The 21,348-nt window shown below is 45.7% G+C and overlaps 1 protein-coding gene across 1 annotated transcript in view; it reads left to right on the forward strand.

Annotated features, from left to right (window-relative positions):
• LOC123492247 (glutamate receptor 3-like) overlaps window positions 1-21,348 on the forward strand; it is a 40,255-nt gene that overhangs the window by 11,224 nt on the left and 7,683 nt on the right. The window contains exon 3 of the mRNA XM_045224619.1: window positions 21,091-21,330. Coding sequence (XP_045080554.1) covers window positions 21,091-21,330 — 240 coding nt within the window. The remainder of the gene's footprint in view (window positions 1-21,090; window positions 21,331-21,348) is intronic.

The raw sequence follows: 21,348 nt of genomic DNA on the forward strand, positions 1-21,348 counted from the left end.
TGCTTTGCTTTATCTTGGCCAGGTCGCAGTTGTAAATGAGAACTTGTTCTCAACTGGCCTACCTGGTTAAATAAAGGAGAAATAAAAAATACATTTTAAAAATGATGGCCTAGCACTGGGGACCAGTGTTGTCAAATATGTTGACCCCAGAGAAGAGCAGCCTCCATAGAATGTCTGTCTGTCTTACCTAGAACCAGACTCATTTAGGATATGATCTGGTGGCAGAGTAGGAAGTGTATTTAAAGAGAGCAGATAATAATGTTAGAATATATAATTAATTGGATTTAATCAGAGCTAGGTCAGAGTGGTGGAACCTACTGTAAGACGTAATTATCTCTATAGCTAGAAACCTTTACCCACAGCAGTATCATATCATGATCATTAACTCTCAATTTGGTGGGTGATAAACACTGTAATAATATTTTTAGCAAACACATAAATAGAGCATGCTTGAATTAGTAATGGTGAAGAATTTGTCCTTGTGGAATGATTGAGTTCTGAGATAAAATAAATAAATAAATGGAATTGATTTTCAATGGTCTGGACCAGTTCGCAGTGACAGTTGACCCAGTGGATGAAGATGGATAAAATACAATTCCCTTGAAGGCACTGGCGTATCTAGTGGAGAGTAATGTGACAGTATGCTTCTGTTCTTTTGTTTCATTTGAAAGTTTAAAGTGTACCCTCTGGATTTGTGGAGCACTCGGACAGACTGAGAAACTTTCCCAAAGCGTGTCATTTTTGTTATGATGTACTGACAAAAAAAACACAGCCTTGTCAGTTTGGATGTCTTGCCCCAGGTTGACAAGTAGTCATCCTCAGTTTTGTCATGGTGTTATCATTTGGTAGCATGACATAAATACAAGAGCTTAAAAAATCTGTTCTGACTGAAAATCATTTTGTGGAACACAGGATGTCTCTATCATCATTGTGTCTGAGCAAACACCACAGATACTATGTATACCTTCTTGTGTATATTTTCCAAGCAGTGAGCATATTCAAATGATTTTGAGTCCTTCCACGAATGCCTTGCAAGCCAATCCAAATTGGTTTCTACAGTTTGTTCAAACTTCACTATGGACACATGCTGTGCTTTTGTGACCTTTACTTTGAGTTTCACTTTGAGACTGCAGTATTGAGTTATGAAAGATTTTCTGCCCTTGTTTTGCTGAAACAACATTTCCTGGTCATTAGTGCAATGACCTCTCCTTGTCTTTATACTCTGTGTTTATCGGTAACCATCATTTGCACTACTCTGTCATCATCGCCTATGGGTCATTGGAGAAAGGAAATATTGATGCTGGCTACCAGTACATACTAATTTACATACCCACCCACACCCACATATACCAGAGGTAGATCTAGCACCATGAATGACAGACAGTAGCTAGGTTTCCATCCAACTGGCGACAGATTTTCATGCGAATATTCTAAGATCCCCATAAAAACAATATGCACATTTTCCCACCACAGATGTGTTTCCATCAAATTGACTTGTTGCAGATAAAATGTTGTGCATGATGACATAGTGCACATAGAATACCTTTTGCGGTTAAGTTCCCATGTGCCGAATTGAAAATAAAAGTTAAATGGGTTCCCATCGCATTTTCAACTCTACTGATAGTTTTCTCACAAAATGTTTTGCTTTATATAGTGAGTGTGCCCACTCTGGTATAGGCATGTGCGCTCTAGCCAACAGCGCTATCTTCGCACCGTTAGAGGCTAGAGCGCACGTATAGCCTACACGATGATATTATTATTATGGACAAAATAGCGAACTCATTTGTATTTGTCAAACGGCAGCCAAGCATCGATTATCATGTCACCAGAATAAGACCTATACAGTACACTGAGTATACCAAACATTAGGAACACCTTCCTAATATTGACTTGCACCCCTCCCCCTTTTGCCCTCAGAACAGTCTCAATTCGTCGGGGCATGGACTCTACAAGGTGTCGATAGCGTTCCACATTGTTACTGGCCCATGTTGACACCAATGCTTCCCACAGTTGTCAAGTTGCTCCTGTAAGTCGCTCTGGATAAGAGCGTCTGCTAAATGACTAAAATGTAAATGTAAATGTAAAGTTGGCTGGATGTCCATTCTTGATACACACTGGAAACTGTTGAGCGTGAAAAACCGAGCAGCGATGCAGTTCTTGACACAAACCAGTTCGGCTGGCACATTTTAGTCATTTAGCAGACACTCTTATCCAGAGCGACTTACAGTTAGTGAGTGCATACATTTTATTTTTCATACTGGCCCCCCGTGGGAATCGAACCCACAACCCTGGCGTTGCAAGCGCCATGCTCTACCAACTGAGCTACACGGGGCCCATGTATAATAATGTTAGAATATATAATTATATACACCTACTACCATACCCCTTCAAAGGCACTTAAATGTTTTGTCTTGCCCATTCACCCTCTGAATGGCACACATACACAATCCATGTCTCAATTGTCTCAATGCTAAAAAAATACACACTGATTGAAGTGGATTTAACAGGTGACATCAATAAGGGATCATAGCTTTCACCTGGTCAGTCTATGTCATGGAAAGAGCAGGTGTTCTAAATGTTTTTTATACTCGGTGTATATATGAATCAGAATTTTTTCAATTCATTCCTTTGTCAGTGTTTAAGAGCGATAAAAGTAGCATAGGATGTCTGCATCAGGAAATTATGCAATCGTTCTAGACAGTGCATTTGGAGCACTGCAGGCTGATATCCTGACACGTTTAAACATCCCCAGCTTGGACCACAGTTGGAGGAGGTCACTTCTCACACCTGACTAGACTAACAGGTTCTCCTTAGCATGTGGTGAATTAAGTTGTATATAACATTTACGAAGTGGCAGATGGATTTTGGCATCCGTGCATTGAATCACGGTAATTGATAAACAGAGATCATAACATACACTCTGAATAGAATGTCACCTTGCCCGTCTCAAATTAGTCTCTAAATGAAATACTTAACCTCATAGAGATACAAAACACAGTAGTGTTCTATTTAATTTTGTGCTTAATCCAATCCCCAGTACTGAACACCCAGTTCCAACACATGCAGCAAGCAGTATGTTCTGCCCACAGTGCACTTGGTGGTGATGGTGAGGTTGTAAAATGGCATCAGTGTTGGGTGATCCTGAGGGCTAGTCATTGGGATGTGCAGTGCCCCTTTCAACCTGTGCGTCAGAATGTGCATGCATGTCTAGTGTGGCAACCAAGTGACAGTGATCACTACTGACAGGTCACAATGGCCCCCTCCGCCGCTGAAAGATTTTGCACTCTTACACAACAGCTAGCTACAGCAGCGAACAATGAAGCTCTGAACTGAAGGCTGTGCTGTGATTCACTATTACCTGACATTATTCAAGGACAACAAGCTATGTGCTTCACATTTAGAAGCCTAATGAAAAACAAGCCAACCACACCATTGAGCCAGTGAATAATTTAAAGGTGCTGTATTTATAGCTTTCAAGGACTTGCTTGTACCTCGTTCTTAATTCCACTTGGAATTTGTACAGATGTTGGATCTTAATTTGAGCCAGTTTGCTACAACAGGGAAATAATCCTGCAGCAACAGGAAGTGTGAGTTATTATGTGGATTATAATTAATGGACATTTTTGTAGGGGTTGATAAAAAAAATTATAAGGGAGAATCAAGTATGACATTTCAAAGTGGAAATTACAAACTTCAGAAGCCTTTTTAAACCTCAAATACACTACAAGTTTTAAATTTCCTGCATTACAGGAAAGTTCTCCTGCAACAGGGTGATAAAATTAAGCTCCTACATCTGTACTGAATTGGCAAAAGCAGTTACTTGAGCATCACACTATTGCCTCAAAGACAAATTAAATGATGATGAATTGTGAAACCACAAAGAGGAAAAACATTTTATCATGTGCTTGATGAAAGGTAATCGTACAAGAATCACTTCATGTTCATTTATAACCCCCCATGGCAGTTTGTCCGTTTATTAAATCGTTCAGTGGTGGATTGTAAGGAGATTAGTGAAAGTATTTGATCCTGTGAGGTTAACAGGCAGTATTCCAAGTAGACTTTTCATACTGAGTTTCATGGTGCTGATGTACAGCCCTCTGGTGTCATGAAGGAATTCCTCCCATTGCAATCGCAATATTTCACACATCTGAACGTCAGTGGTGGTGCTGCTACAGTGCTGCTTCGCATGCATAATTATTGAATCCCCTAATCCTTTTCTCACAAGAAGCATACAACAAACTGTAAATCATCAGAGTGCAATGTTTCTCTTGTGAGGCTCTCTTGTGATTTCTTTCAACTCTCCAATCAAGGGCTTTGGTGCAGAGCTAGAAGCATTTAAAAAAGCAATGACTTTAAAGAACATGACATCTGTATCCAGCATGTTCTCCTCTCCTTCCCCTGCTCTTCATAAACAGTCTGGGGCTGTTGTTCCTGCAATATGCAAAGTATGTGTGGGTGGAGGGTTAGCTGTGTTGCTGTTCCACCATGTTGGAATATTAAAGCATAATTCTCTCATGCAGGACCATAATAGTTGGCGGCCCTGTCCGTTGCTCGCTCAGGCTGATTTCCACCTAATTGTGTTGTTTTACTTATGGGCTGCGTACATACACCAGTAGGCCTGAGATTAGGCATACCGGTAATCCACCTCAGATGTGTTCTGAGGACAGAACTGAAAACACAGGAAGACCATTGGTGCAACTTCATGTTATTTACTTATCTGCTGGGAGATGTATCCCAACCAACATCTAACATTGGTGCCTGATGCATACATAATGCCTACTCACTGAATTTCTGTTTTCAATATTATAAACAGAGGACCAGTTTTGCTAACGTACAGTTTCCCTAGTACTATTACACAGCTCTAACATCATGGGTATTACAGAAGCAGACGCACCCTCTTTGTATTTGTATAGTATGTCACGTTTTGTTTGCATTCACATACTTTTTTCAGCCTGATAATAACTTTGGTCATTTGTGACTATGATAGGATTGGACTAGCGATGACAACTAGCCTCTGGGTGGAATGAGCACAAGGCACAGAAAATGCACCATGAAATGTCTCTGTCCTTGTCAGCTGTATCTGATGAATAACCATATCAGCCAATGGACCTGGGGAATTAGACGGAAGGCTATTCCTTTAAAAAATTTCTATCACATTTTCAACCTCTCCCTGACCCAGTCTGTAATACCTACATGTTTCAAGCAGACCACCATAGTCCCTGTACCTAAGAACGCCAAGGTAACCTGTCTAAATGCCACGCCCGTAGCACTCACATCTGTAGCCATGAAATGCTTTGAAAGGCTGGTCATGGCTCACATCAACACCATCATCTCAGACACACTGTACCCATTCCAATTCGCATAGCGCCCCAACAGATCCACAGATGACACTATCTCTATTGCACTCCACACTGTCCTCTCCAACCTGGACAAGAGGAACACCTATGTGAGATGGCGGTTCATTGACTACAGCTCAGCGTTCAACACCATAGTGCCCTCCAAGATCATCTCTAAGCTAAGGACCCTGGAACTGAACACCTCCCTCTGCAACTGGATCCTGGACTTCCTGGTGAGGGTAGGCAAAAACACATCCGCCACGCTGAACCTCAACTAGGAGGCCCCTCAGGGGTGTGTGCTTAGTCCCCTCCTGTACTCCCTGTTCACTCCCTGGCCGCGCACGACTCCAACACTATCATTAAGTTTGCTGACGACACGACGGTGGTAGGCCTGCTCACCGACGACAATGAGACAGCTTATAGGGAGGAGGTCAGAGACCTGGCAGTGTGGTGCCAGGACAACAACCTTTCCCTCAATGTCAGCAAGACAAAGTAGCTGATCGTAGAATACAGGAAATGGAGGGTTGAGCACTCCCCCGTTCATATCAACGAGGCTGTAGTGGAGCGGGTCGAGAGCTTCCAAGTTCCTCGGTATCCACATCACTAAGGATCTATCATGGTCTGAACACACCAACGCAGTCGTGAAGAGGCTGAAAAGATTTGGCATGGGCCCTCGGATCCTCAAAAAGTTATACAGTTGCACTATTGAGAGCATCTTGACTGATCACCGCTTGGTATGGCAACTGCTTGGCCCAGTACATCACTGGGGCCGAACTCCCTGCCATCCAGGACCTCTATACCAGGAGGTGTCAGAGGAAGGCCCTAAAAATGTTCAAAGACTCCAGCCACCCAAATCATAGACTGTTCTCTCTGCTACCGCACAGCAAGCGGTACCAATGCACCAAGTCGGTAACCAACAGGGCTCTGAACAGCTTCTACCCCCAAGCTATAAGAATAATACATAGTTAGTAAAATAGTTAACTAAATAGCTACCCGGACTATCTGCATTGACCCTTTTTGTGCTAACTTTTTAGGCTCATCGAATACACTGCTGCTTCTGTTTATTATCTATCCTGTTGCCTAGTCACGTCATCCCTAGTTATGTACACACAGTGCATTCGGAAAGTATTCAGACCCCTTGACCTTTTCCACATTTTGTTACGTTACAGCCTTATTCTAAAATGGATTAAATCGTTTTTTTTCTCCCCATCAATCTACACATGATACACCATAATGACAAAGCAACAATTTTGCAAATGTATTATGAATTAAAAACAGATACCTTATTTACATAAGTATTCAGACCCTATGAGACTCGAAATTGAGCTCAGGTGCATTCTGTTTCCATTGATCATCCTTGAGATGTTTCGACAACTTGATTGGAGTCCACCTGTGGTAAATTCAATTGATTGGACATGACTTGGAAAGGCACACACCTGTCTATATAAGGTCCCACAGTTGACAGTGCATGTCAGAGCAAAAACCAAGCCATGAGGTCGAAGGAATTGTCCGTAGAGCTCCGAGACAGGACTGTGTCGAGGCACCGATCTGGGGAAAGGTCCCAAAAAATTGCTGCAGCATTGAAGGTCCCCAAGAACACAGTGGCCATCATTCTTAAATGGAAGAAGTTTGGAACCACCAAGACTCTTCCTAGAGCTGGCCGCCCGGCCAAACGGAGCAATCGGGGGAGAAGGGCCTTGGTCAGGGAGGTGACCAAGAGCCCGATGGTCACTCTGACAGAGCTCGAGAGTTCCTCTGTGGAGATGGGAGGACCTTCCAGAAGGACAACCATCTCTGCAGCACTCCACCAAGGAGGCCACTCCTCAGTAAAAGGCACATGACAGCCCACTTGGAGTTTGCCAAAAGGCACCTAAAGACACTCAGACCATGAGAAACAAGATTCTCTGGTCTGATGAAACCAAGATTGAACTCTTTGGCCTGAATGCCAAGCGTCACGTCTGGAGGAAACCAGGCACCATCCCTACGGTGAAGCATGGTGGTGGCAGCATCATGCTGTAGGGATGTTTTTCAGCGGCAGGGACTGGGAGACTAGTCAGGATTGAGGGGCAGATGAACGGAGCAAAGTACTGTCAAGGCCGGGCGTAGGTGTGGTGTGGAGTCCAAAAACACTTTAATAAAGTCCACAGAAACAACGGCTATAAACAGAGCCGGTTGAACAAGGGAAAAATAAACGCACTCAGCGTAAAAGTACAACAACCGCACAACGTGCGGACTCTCTAATAACATAGAGCACAAACTGACTGGCAACACCTGCTGACATTGAACAACTACACACAACCACAAGACAGAAACAACGAGAACTTAAAGGACACATAATCAAGACAAAATGAGCAACAGGTGTAACAAATCAGACCAAACCAAACACACACAGACACAACGAACGGTGGCAGCTAGTACTCCGGGGACGACGACCGCCGAAGCCTGCCCGAACAAGGAGAAGGAGCAGCCTCGGCCGAAACCGTGACAGTACCCCCCTTGACGCGCGGCTCCAGCCGTGCGCCGACCCCGGCCTCGGGGACGACCAGGAGGACGCGGAGCAGGGCGCGTGGGATGACCACGATGGAACTCAGTCAGAAGAGACGGGTCTAAGATATCTCTCCTCGGCACCCAGCACCGCTCCTCCGGACCGTACCCCTCCCACTCCACGAGATATTGGAGACCCCCCATCCGGCGTCTCGAATCCAGGATGGACCGAACTGTGTACGCCGGAGCCCCCTCGATGTCCAGCGGGGGCGGAGGAGTCTCTGCTATCTCACACTCCTGGAGTGGACCAGCTACCACCGGCCTGAGGAGAGACACATGGAACGAGGGGTTAATATTCTTATACTCAATAGGAAGTTGTAATCTGTAACACACCTCGTTCAACCTCCTCAGGACTTTAAAAGGCCCCACAAACCGCCGACCCAGCTTCCGGCAGGGCAGGTGGAGGGGCAGGTTTCTGGTCGAGAGCCAGACTCGATCTCCCGGTGCGTACACCGGTCCCTCACTGCGGTGGAGATCGGCGCTCGCCTTGTGTCGACGGATGGCCCGCTGCAGATGTACGTGAGCAGCGTTCCACGTCTCCTCCGAGCGCCGCACCCACTCATCCACCGCAGGGGCCTCGATCTGGCTCTCATGCCAAGGTGCCAGAACCGGCTGGTACCCTAACACACACTGGAAAGGGGTTAGTTTAGTGGAGGAGTGGCGGAGAGAGTTCTGTGCCATCTCGGCCCAGGGAACATATCTCGCCCACTCCTCCGGCCGGCCCTGGCAATACGACCTCAGAAACCTACCCACATCCTGGTTTACTCGTTCAACCTGCCCATTGCTCTCCGGGTGGTACCCCGAGGTAAGGCTCACCGAGACCCCCAAGCGCTCCATGAACGCTCTCCAGACTCGAGAGGTAAACTGGGGGCCTCGATCAGACACTATATCCTCGGGTACCCCGTAATGCCGGAAGACGTGAGTGAATAGTGCCTCAGCGGTCTGTAGGGCAGTGGGAAGACCCGGCATGGGAAGGAGACGACAGGCCTTTGAGAACCGATCCACAACGACCAGGATGGTGGTATTTCCCTGGGAGAGGGGAAGATCAGTAACGAAATCCACCGAGAGGTGAGACCAGGGTCGTTGTGGAACGGGCAGGGGTTGTAACTTACCCCTGGGCAAATGTCTGGGTGCCTTACACTGGGCACATACCGAACAGGAGGAAACATAAACCCTCACATCCCTGGCTAACGTTGGCCACCAGTACTTAGTGCTAAGGCAGTGCACCGTCCGGCCAATCCCTGGATGTCCAGAGGAGGGTGACGTGTGAGCCCAATATATAAGTCGATCCCGAACCTCGAACGGCACGTACGTCCGACCCACAGGACACTGGGGAGGGCTAGGATCGGGCACGCAACGCCCGCCGATTTCGGAATCGACCTCCCACACCACCGGTGCCACCAGGCAAGACGGCGGGAGTATGGGCGTGGGCTCAACGGACCTCTCCTCCGTGTCATACCGCCGGGACAGAGCATCTGCCTTACCATTCTGGGACCCAGGGATGTACGTGATCTTAAAAACGAACCGGGCCAGAAACATATTCCACCTAGCCTGGCGAGGGTTCAGTCTCCTAGCTGCCCGGATGTACTCCAGGTTTCGGTGGTCTGTCAAAATGAGGAAAGGGTGTTGAGCCCCCTCTAGCCAATGCCTCCACACCTTTAGGGCCTGGACCACGGCTAGCAGCTCCCTGTCCCCCACGTCATAATTTCGCTCCGCCGGACTGAGCTTTTAGAGTAAAAAAGCACAGGGGCGGAGTTTCAGGGCGTGCCAGATCGTTGCGAGAGCACGGCCCCTATACCGGCTTGACGCGTCTACCTCGACCTGGAATGGGAGTGCGGGATCCGGATGCGCCAACACCGGCGCCGAGGTAAACAGGTCCTTCAGTCTCCCAAAGCCCTATCCGCCTCAGCAGACCACTGCAAGCGCACCGGACCTCCCTTTAGTAGAGACGTTATGGGAGCTGCCACCTGTCCAAAACCCCGGATAAACCTCCTGTAGTAATTCGCAAAACCCAAGAACCGCTGCACCTCTTTAACAGTAGTTGGAGTTTGCCAATTACGCATGGCCGACACACGGTCAACCTCCATCTTAACCCCTGACGCAGACAACTGATAACCCAAAAAGGAGACAGACTCCTGGAAAAACAGACATTTCTCTGCCTTGACATACAGATCATGCTCCAACAATCTCCTCAATACTCGGCGCACCAGGGCTACATGCTCGGCTCGGGTAGAAGAATACACTAGAATGTCGTCAATGTACACGACCACTCCCTGCCCCTGCATATCCCGGAAGATCTCATCAACGAAGGATTGGAAGACTGAAGGAGCATTCATTAACCCGTATGGCATGACGAGATACTCGTAATGACCCGAGGTGGTACTAAATGCTGTCTTCCATTCGTCTCCCTCCCTAATACGCACCAAGTTGTATGCGCTCCTGAGATCCAATTTTGTGAAGAAACGCGCCCGTGTAAAGACTCCGTCATAGTCGCAATCAGAGGGAGTGGATAACTGTATTTCACAGTAATCTGATTGAGACTGCGGTAATCAATACACGGGCGCAAACCTCCATCCTTTTTCTTCACAAAAAGAAACTCGAGGACGCAGGGGAAGTGGAGGGCCGTATGTATCCCTGTCTCAGAGACTCGGCTATGTAAGTCTCCATAGCTCTCTTCTCCTCTTGAGACAGAGGATACACATGGCTCCGCGGAAGCGCAGCTCCTACCTGGAGGTCTATCGCACAATCCCCCTGTCTATGTGGTGGCAATTGCGTCGCCTTCGCTTTACTAAACACAATTGCTAAATCATCATACTCGGGGGGAATGTGCAATGCCGGCAGTTGGTTTGGACTTTCCACCGAGGTCGCCCCCTACGGAAACGCCCAGACATCGCCCTACACACTGGACAGACCACTCCTTGAGAGCCCTCTGTTGCCACGAAATAGAGGGATTATGAGTAATCAACCAGGGAAGCCCCAGCACCACCGGATACGCAGGAGAGTCTATAAGATATAGCTGAATAGTCTCCTCATGACCCTCCTGCGTCCCCATCCTAAGTGGAGCTGTGACCTCCCTAATCAACCCCGATCCCAACGGACGGCTATCTAAAGCATGTACAGGGAAGGGACTACTGACTGGAAGGAGGGGAATCCCTAACTCACCACAAAATCGCTGATCTATAAAATTCCCAGCTGCGCCTGAATCTACTAGCGCCTTATGCTGGGAATGAGGTGCAACCTGTAGGAAGCAAACAGGTATGGTTAGGTGATCAACAGAGAGCTCTGGGTAAGTGGGGCGCCTACTCACCTGGAGGGACTCCCAGAGCGTGGCCTGCCGTCTCTCCCCTAGGAGACCCCCCAGCACCTGGCCGCAGTGTGTCCTCCACGGCCACAGTAGGTACAGGGGTTGGTTCCCCCTGGGCTCCTTCTCCTCTCCTCTCTAGCGCCAGCACCCCCGAGCTCCATAGGACTAGGCTCGGAGGTGCTGGAGGGTGGAAATGGACGACCCCCACTCAGGACGTCCGCGGGTGGCCAACAGGGTGTCGAGGCGAATGGCCATGTCAACTAACTGGTCAAACGTGAGGGTGGTGTCCCTGCAGGCCAACTCACGACGGACGTCCTCCCGTAGGCTGCAGCGGAAGTGGTCTATGAGGGCCCGCTCATTCCACCCTGCGTCTGCCGCTAGAGTCCGGAACTCCAGTGCAAAATCCTGTGCGCTCCTCTTCCCCTGTCGGAGGTAGAATAGACGTTCTCCCGCCGCCTTCCCCTCAGGTGGATGGTCGAATACAGCCCTGAAGCGACGGGAGAACTCCGCATAGGTGATCGTCGCGGGGTCTATTCTCCTCCATTCGGCGTTGGCCCACTCCAACGCCTTGCCGGTGAGACAGGAGATGAGGGCGGAAACGCTCTCGTGTCCCGAGGGCACCGGGTGTACGGTGGCGAGGTAGAATTCTACTTGTAGGAGGAAACCTTGACACCCGGCAGCGGTACCATCATACGCCCTCGGGAGCGAGAGCCAAATCCCACTGGGTTCCGGAGCGTGGACTAAGGGACTGACCGGTGCTGGTGGTACTGTGGGAGGAGGCGTGGGTGCCCAACTGGTCTCCAGGCGATGCAGGGTATTCATTACTCCTTGTAATGCGTTGGTGATCTGGGCTATCCTGTCATCCTGTCCGCGGACGCGCTCCTCCCATGACTCGGTCGCTGCTGCTGCTCCTGCTGATTCCATGAGTGGTGTGTAGTTCTGTCAAGGCCGGGCGTAGGTGTGGTGTGGAATCAATTGCAGGATGCAGATGCAAGTCCAAAAACACTTTAATAAAGTCCACAGAAACAACGGCTATAAACAGAGCCGGTTGAACAAGGGAAAAATAAACGCACTCAGCGTAAAAGTACAACAACCGCACAACGTGCAGACTCTCTAATAACATAGAGCACAAACTGACTGGCAACACCTGCTGACATAGAACAACTACACACAACCACAAGACAGAAACAACGAGAACTTAAAGGACACATAATCAAGACGAAATGAGCAACAGGTGTAACAAATCAGACCAAACCAAACACACACAGACACAACGAACGGTGGCAGCTAGTACTCCGGGGACGACGACCGCCGAAGCCTGCCCGAACAAGGAGAAGGAGCAGCCTCGGCCGAAACCGTGACAAGTACAGAGAAATCCTTGATGAAAACCTGCTCCAGAGCGCTCAGGACTTCAGACTGGGGCGAAGGTTCCTAAGCATACAGCCAAGACAATGCAGGAGTGGCTTCGGGACAAGTCTCTGAATGTCCTTGAGTGACCCAGCCAGAGCCCGTACTTGAACCCGATCGAACATCTCTGGAGAGGCCTGAAAATAGCTGTGCAGCGACGCTCCCCATCCAACCTGACAGAGCTTGAGAGGATCTGCAGAGACGAATGGGAGAAACTCCCCAAATACATGTGTGACAAGCTTGTAGCTTACTCAAGAAGACTCAAGGCTGTAATCGGTGCCAAAGATGCTTCAACAAAGTACTGAGTAAAGGGTCTGAATACTTATGTAAATATTAATATTTTATTTTGTATTTTTAAATACATTTGCAAATATTTCTAAAAACCTGTTTTTGCTTTGTCATTATGGGGTATTGTGTGTAGATTGATGAGGAGAAAAAAAACAATTTAATCAATTTTAGAATAAGGCTGTAACGTAACAAAATGTGGAAAAAGTTGAGGTGAATACTTTCCGAATGCACCTCAATTATCTTGTACCCCTGTACATCGACTCCGTACTGGTACCCAGTGTAAATAGTTATCGTTACTCATTGTGTATTTATTATTACATGTTATTACTTTTCTATTATTTTCTTTCTCTCTGCATTGTTGGGAAGGGCCCTTAAGTAAGCATTTCACTGTTAGTCTACACCTGTTGTTTACGAAGCATGTGACAAATAAAATTAGATTTGGATTTGATTCATGTATCAATTTTTTAAACTAGATTAGATATCAGGTCCATATGGAGTTACAGCCGGTTACAACAACAAAAACACTCACATTCCCTCATTATATGTTATCGCACTGCTCATTATGGCATTACAGATAGATCTGATTATGCACAATTTAATTTGGTTTAATGCATGCACTCTATAAAATACAAGTAAATATATATGATATAAAGCCATCGATTTGGAATCTATCTCATGCAATACATTTCTCTTCATGGGACAACCGGGAAAAATAAAGGTTGAACAGAAGAAAAAAAAGTTTTCTAAAACACAATAATTATTCAAAAATTCCTTCTGGGATAAGAGAAGGAAGTATGTATTTATTTTGAAATACAGGGGTACTGTGGCCACAGGCATGCTTTAGGTATGCTTGAACAGTCTTGTACCATTGGTTCTGTTGTCTGCCTAACAGTGCTTCCCACATTACAGTAGGATAAATATAGTATTTTCCACCTCCAAAACAATTTCACATCCAGTAGTTAGTAAGGCTGTGTCTTTGAACATGTGCCGGTTGTTTCTCTTTCTTAATAAGTATACCATAAGAGTATTATGATGTCTTTCATCTATAGTATTTGTATTTTGGAGTTGTTTGTAGCTTTTTTGTTGTTATTTAATATAATTTCAAATAGTGTGTGTAGTGTGCGTGTGTGTGACGTGGGTCAGCAGCACGTGTCGATGCATCTGTGTGTGTGTGTGTGCGTGTGCGTGTTTGTGTGCGTGACGTGTGTCAGCAGCTGTTGTGTGCTCTGCTCTATTCTGTCCCTGAACATGTGGCCCTTGGACAGGTATTCCCATGGTGCTTAGAGCCTCTCCCTGGGCCCCTGGCCTGCCTCTCACCCAGGACGCCTCTCTGAAGAAGGGGGAAGTTGCCCTGGACAGCAGTCAACACTCTCCCCCCTGCTGGCTCCCAGCACCACAGTAGAGTACAGCCAGCCCAATGCCAACACTGTGGTTACTTGTCTTAGGCCTAATAACCTCACCCTCAGGCAACAACATTTCTAACCATCCAGTGTCCCAGAGGGTGATGCAGTTGTCCGTAGTAAGCCCACATCCACTGTCTGTCTGCCGTCAGACCCCAGGACCCTTAGTCTCTACGCTCATCCTTACTCCATCAGAGATATAATAACCTGTGTAGGAGGTTGGCCTCAGCAATGTCAAGGAGCCTTGGTTTGCCTTAGTTAGCCCATAACGCCCTCTTACCGTTCTACTCAGTCACATGGATGGGGGATTGATTTTCTGACTGCCTTACTGATGCCTCTTTTACTACCTTGTCTGGGCAAGGAAAGCAGCAGCAACCTAAAGAGAAAGCCTGTTGGTTCTGTTCTGTTAGCCTCTCCTCTCCCCCTGCCTTCAGCGATAGCAGCTAGCTAGCGCTTTAAGAATTCACTTTGCAGGCAGGCAGGCTGTGTGGTGCGGTGTGGTGCACAGCATCCATACAGCTTCATCCTCACCTCACTGAGTGGTGTGTAAGACACAATAGATCCAACAGCTGCCTGTGGGGGAGACCTTCTGAAGTGCAAATCCCCAGGTTTCTGGGAAACATGATATAACGCTGGGGCCACTGGGACCACAGTAACCACCCATTACGTTTAATGAGTTGTCAAGAGAGGGGGACCAACAGAGGGATGGGGAAAGAAAGAGAGAGAGGCAGTGCTAGCTACATCAGCAGTAATGAATGACAGACAGCCACGTCAGACGGTGAGGAAGCTAATTAGAAGAGAGGAGAGAGGGGGAAGACAGAATGTCAGAGAATACTTAGAGAAAGTGAAGAGAAGCGTAGTGAAGTGAAAGGATGCTTCATTGTTAACTGTGAGTTATTAATCATGCGATTAACACCTCTGTGGTATTATTCTGAGCGGAGGTGCACAGAGCTGGGAGCGACTGTAGAATTGAGCTGTGGATGTGTAAAACAGGGTTGGGTAGGTTACTTTCTAAATGTAATCCGTTAGTTACTAGTTACTTGTCAAATTGTAATCAGTAACATAACTTTTGTATTACCCAAACTCAGTAACGTAATCTGATTACTTTCAGTTACTTTTAGATTACTTTCCCTTAAGAGGTATTACAAGAAGACAAAAATTAGTATTACCAATTGAACAACATTATTGCAGGATAAATCAATGTTAGTTTACATAGCTTGCCATAAATTGATGTTGCATTTTACTTTATGGGTTGGTTATATAGGCTTCTTTAAACTATTTATTTATTCTACAGGTAATAATACCATTAGGCTATGCCTCTACATTAAAAATCTGTCAGATTTCCAGTCATTCCAATTAATGTAATATCCATTGCTCTTCAAGAATAGGACTTGGAAATATGGAATTATAGATGAGCCAAATTGTTTTACCTGAACATAGTCCCAAACCTAAGGACTTATTAGCCTACTCTTGTTTATGATTTTGTTGTCATGGAGGACTGATTGGGCTCATTGCTTTGAGTTGAAAAATAAATGCTGCTCTCATGAAATGGTATGCTTTTAGTTCTATACCAAAAAATGCTATTTGCATGTGAAAAATGTATGCCATATGCTGCATTTGCTATAGGCCTATTGATATCTCGATAATTTGCAGCTGTTTACGATATCAAAATGGTGCAAGGTTGAGCAAAATGGTGCAAGGTTAGGCCTATGGACATTTTTTTAATCAACACATTAGATTGAGCAATAAAAACCCCACGTGTGGTCTTCTTAAATTAAACTTCTTTTTGACAGTAAGGCGCACAATACTACTGAAGTTTAGAAGGGAGGAACTCCCTCAAACTTTTATTCCATAGGCTGGGATCTGCACTATAATGAATCCTCAGGGAGAAAAAGGTGTAGATTTACATGCAGAGCGCGGCAGGTGTTTATTACGCCTTGGCAGGAATCGTGGTCACAGGCAGCAATGGTCATAGGCAGGTAAAACAAAACTAGGACTGAAGGCTATAACTGGTTCTCACAAACGAGCTAGGAAAAGGCTTAGTAGAGTCAAAACAAACAATACCTTACAAAGCAGAAACAGAAAGAACTGAACTAAATAAGGAGCTGATGAGACCAGGTGAGTAACTAACACAGGTGAAATCAATGAACACAAAGAAACAGGGCTACGTTCAAGAACACAAGGTGAACTAAGAAAATAAATACAGAACCTTACATGCACATTTTTCACTGGCTGTCCACTGTTAGAAAAAATAATGATTGATAGGCAGCTTAAACGTCTTCTATTCAACCATTATTGGGTTCAAATACACATATACATTTGTGAACAGCCATCCATAACAACCACAATCCGTAAGGCGCAAACAGCTAAATGAGAGAGCAGCTGTGTGATTCACAGTAATGCGCTATGTAGATATCAATAAGTGATATCCGTATCGCCCGTAGGCTACACCATTGCTGTCGTCCTTACCTCCAAGCGTTCATTCAAGTTTGATCATCTTTGTATGCCGACAGTATTTGCGCCATTGAAAGAGATAGATTGGACTGTAGCATACAAAAGCCTATTCCTGCTCTTTTCCCGCGATCCAAATGCATTTGGTGTGTCAGCATAGTGGTCTCTGACTTTTGGTCAGACTCGCTCAGGCGGAACAAACTTAAATTAGCGCCATTTTTCACTGCTGCTTTGAATGTCATTGAGTAAAATCAGAAATGCAGTGTCAATGCAACATCATGTTGTTCAAAGTGGCTAGAATGATACGGAAAATATTAGCCTACAAGATTCAATTGAGCTTCGTTTGCATTCCATTAATGAGAGGAAAGAAACGCAAAACTGGCACCTGTCGTCATTCCTCGCATTTGCTAATCAACATGACATTATGCTAACAACATTTTGTTATGCTCAGTTATATTATTAGTCCCTACTCTCTTATTAAGATGGAGTCCAGACAGGCTACTTTAGGATATGAATGGACATTCGTTTTTCCAAATTGCCCCCTGTAATTTATTTCATTCACTTGAGACTATGACGGAACCCTGGTGGTTTTATTCTAGGAGTGAAGATGTTTCAACATCATGTCTAGACGATAAAAGGCTACACCGATCACTTGTGCTTGGCTGCCAAATGTATAGGTGTCCCCATAGGCCTAATATTTAGGAAATGTGATCATAATCATTACTTTCGCGATCCACGGTAGACTTCCCTCCTAATGAAAAGGCCCCCCATCCTGCTGGTGTGAGCTTCTGGACAGTGCACTTGCACTTGATATGCGTTTATGGATGAGAACGTGAACTTGCCATTTCCAAAAAAGGAGCTCAGTGGGGAATCAGGGATTGCCTGCTTTGCGATCTGTTGCCTCGTCAACAGCCAGGGTTTCATTAAATATGCCTAGGCACTATACTTTTTTATTGCATATTTAATTAAACTGACACATTTGGCTATGTTGAACTTCAATTCATTAGCACAAAACATGCGTCAGAAAAAAAACTTGTTTTGTCTGTCTTGCATACTGTAGCACAGGTGGTGGTCGCCTAAATTCACCGTAGTATGCTAGCGCTAATATATAGGCTGGTAGATTAATATCCCAGCCTATGAATTAACTTTTAATTTACACATCTCTGTCTTCACTGTTCCCTTCTTGCGCAATTCATGCGTCTCCGCGTCAGCTGGCATCTCCACTGGCCTCTCTCTCTTCCATCCTCTCTCTATTCCTCTTAAGGATGGATAGACATTTACAGAATCGTTACCTGGAGGAAAATGGGGGAGGGTCATGCTTTTTACATTTCAGTCAAGGGGAGGGTTTAGTATTTTTAAAATCTAGTCCAGGCTAGTGAGGTATAGAACAGAGCTGTGAATAACCATAGAACAGTAGAACAGCTAGGGCCTGTCACCCGTGGCTTTGATTCACTCCTGTAATAAAGAAAGTGGTGTGCATTCCCATTGCCAGACCATGCCTTGATCACAGGGATGTTGTTATACCAGCAGCGAGTCCACTCCAGGAGCCCAGATGTATGATCTCATTAGTGCAGAAGGAGAACTGGGGCTATATTTAACCTTGACAAAACAGGAGCTATTACCATTTTGTGCAGCAAACCTGCTAGGCTGAGCAGCACTGCATTATTATGATGTGGCTGTTCCATGCTACAGTATGTATTGATAGCATGAGTTAAAGCCTTCCCATTGCCATGGAAAATTACAAATCCATTATTTTCCGTGAATTGAAAACCAAGGCTTTGGAAGGGATTCTATTTTTTGATCACCAGAGCCTGGCTCCCTTGGTATGCAGTGGAGAAAAACAGTCTTTGTCTTGAGTCAAAATCCATAGACTTGGAATTGGTTGTCTTTAAAAATAAATGTGTCTCAGTTGCATGTGTGTATTACTCGATATATCAGGTCTGTGGTATGTCAGGTCTGTGAGCTAAGGAGTGTGTGGTTGTTATTATTTAGGCCATGGGCTGGCTTTGAGAGAGGCCGTGGTACTGTGTATGATGACTAGCAGTGCAAGGGATTCTGCTCTGACATTTTCTCAAATGCCTATCTCTTAAGCCTCTTCAAAGGGAGAGGGAGGAGAACCCATTCAATTAAAAAAGGTCCTTCAAGTCTGCAGAAAAAATAATATGATTAGAATATGAAACAATGCCACAACAGCCTCATGTTGATTCCTGCCACGGGCCTCATCTGTCGCTAGTTATACCATGCAGATGGAATGCTTTACCTTCACACAGACAGACACCTGCTGTAGCAGAGTCATTATGCTGGTGTTGCCCCTGGGCCCGGAACAAACACACATTCATCTGATGTGTGCACAGACCAAAGGAGAAGACCATGAACGGATGGATGGAGGGAGGGATGATCCAATGATGGATGGATAAGTGGTTGAATTGAAGCATGATAGATGGGTAGAGAAAATGTGTGGATGTTTGAGTGAATGGTTGGCTTGATGGAGGAATGATGCTGTGATGCCTTTAAACCAGTGTTGTATAACATGCAGCATTGAACTTGAAAATAATACTTGAAGATCACAGAACCGCAAAATTATTCAGGTGTGTCTCCAGATTTTGAAATAAGCTGTTCTCTTTTTACCAATCTTCTCCAAAGGTCAGTCTTTATAGTTTTATGCAGCAACAATGCTGTGGTGTTTCAAGGTTTTCAAGAGATTTATTTGAGAGTTAGGCCCCTATTTATTCCATAAACTCTAGTACTGCATTCATTTTCAACGGTTATTTCTTTCATTTTCTAATTCTGCATGCTGAAAACAAGAGCAGACCACCCTGTGAAAAAAAACTAACATTTTCATTTTCTAATAAGAAGTCAGTCAGGTGAAGAGAGGAGAGGAGGAGCACAGTCCACGAAGGGCAAAGAGTTTGAGGAATCAGCCAGATGGTGTGGGACAGTAGAGTTGTTATCAGTAGAGTTGTTATTCAGGGTTCACAAACGTCCATTCCACTTCAAACGAACAGAGAGAGAAGGAGGGACAAAGGAGCTTGTTTAAAACCTTTTGTACATTCACAGGAGAGGTTTGTTCACTAATCAAATATTTACACCTTGTTAGACCAAGTACCTGGTGCATTGTACATCGTGTTTATAGCCAGAGCTAATTTTCATCAGCCCCACAGATGGCCCTAGATGGCAGCTTGTTATAAATCAATTTATACTGCAGCGACCAGCGAGCACAGCTCTATGGTGCAACAACGCCTGCCTGCGTCCTGCATGGTGTTAGGAGGTATTTGTCCATTAAGAGCAGTGGCCAGTGCACTGATTTCCCCCATTAGTTCTAGTTGGTTAACCAAGCAGATACATTGAGTCCAAGGAGAAGTGAAGGGCACAGAGAGGCAGAGAGCACTGCAATGGGGAACGCAAATCCCACGCAGCTGTCATTTATTCAAATGGTCAGCATTTTATTTCCCTATTGATATAGATTAATGCCTGTTTAAATGCCCTTCACAACCTTACAAGTAATAGTTCATTTTCTACACATTAACTCCCCTGAATTCTCTATTACTCCACCATGACAACTACATCATACAATATTTGGATTCATCCATTCTCTCTCTCTCGCTCTCTCTCTCTCTGTTTGGTAGCTATTCTTTTGGGATCTGATCATGTCGAAGTGGTGTTGGAGGGCCAGGAGGAGGCACTTTTCCACTGGTCCCCCCCAAAATACCACAATGCCCCAGGGCAGTGATTGGAGACATTGCCCTGTGTAGGGTGCCGTCATTCGGATGGGACGTTAAACGGGTGTCCCGACTCTCTGTGGTCACTAAAGATCCCATGGCACTTATCGTAAGAGTAGGGGTGTTAACACCGGTGTCCTGGCTAAATTTCCAATCTGGCCCTCATACCATCATGGCCACCTAATCATCCCCAGCTTCTATTTGGCTCATTCATCCCCCCTCCTCTCCCCTGTAACTATTCCCCAGGTCGTTGCTTAAAATGAGAATGTGTTCTCAGTCAACTTACCTGGTAAAATAAGAGTTAAATTAATAAATATATGTCTGTCAGGCTATGTGTTATGTTCTATGACTGCAGGGAGAGATATGACCTTATTGGACTGTGTGTGTGGTTAACTGTGTTCTGACGCTCACCTGGATGTCTGAATGTGGGAATAGATTACCTTATTTGACTGCTTGTGGTCTGCCTGGAGGCTTGGTTGACTGTGTCCCAGTCCTATCCGTTACCTGAATGTGCTGTCTGTCTGGTTGACTGTGTTCTGAGTTCTGGCCCTCACCTGAACTTACTCAAACAGACTGTTTGTATTTCTAGGCTGACTATGTTCCGACCCATAACTGACTGTTCTGTCTGTCTGTTTCTCCAGTCTGCTCCCAGTTCTCCAGAGGAGTGTACGCCATCTTCGGCTTCTATGACAAGAAGTCCATGAACACGCTGACCTCGTTCTGTGGGGCTCTGCACACCTCCTTCATCACACCCAGCTTTCCCGCCGATGCCGACGTGCAGTTTGTCATTCAGATGAGGCCTCCTCTACGGGGAGCTGTCCTCAGCCTGCTGGCCCACTACAAGTGGGAGAAGTTTGTCTACCTCTACGACACAGAGAGAGGTAAGAGACAGCCACCTA

Source organism: Coregonus clupeaformis, chromosome 13 (assembly GCF_020615455.1).
Source record: "Coregonus clupeaformis isolate EN_2021a chromosome 13, ASM2061545v1, whole genome shotgun sequence".
Taxonomy (NCBI): Eukaryota; Metazoa; Chordata; class Actinopteri; order Salmoniformes; family Salmonidae; genus Coregonus; species Coregonus clupeaformis.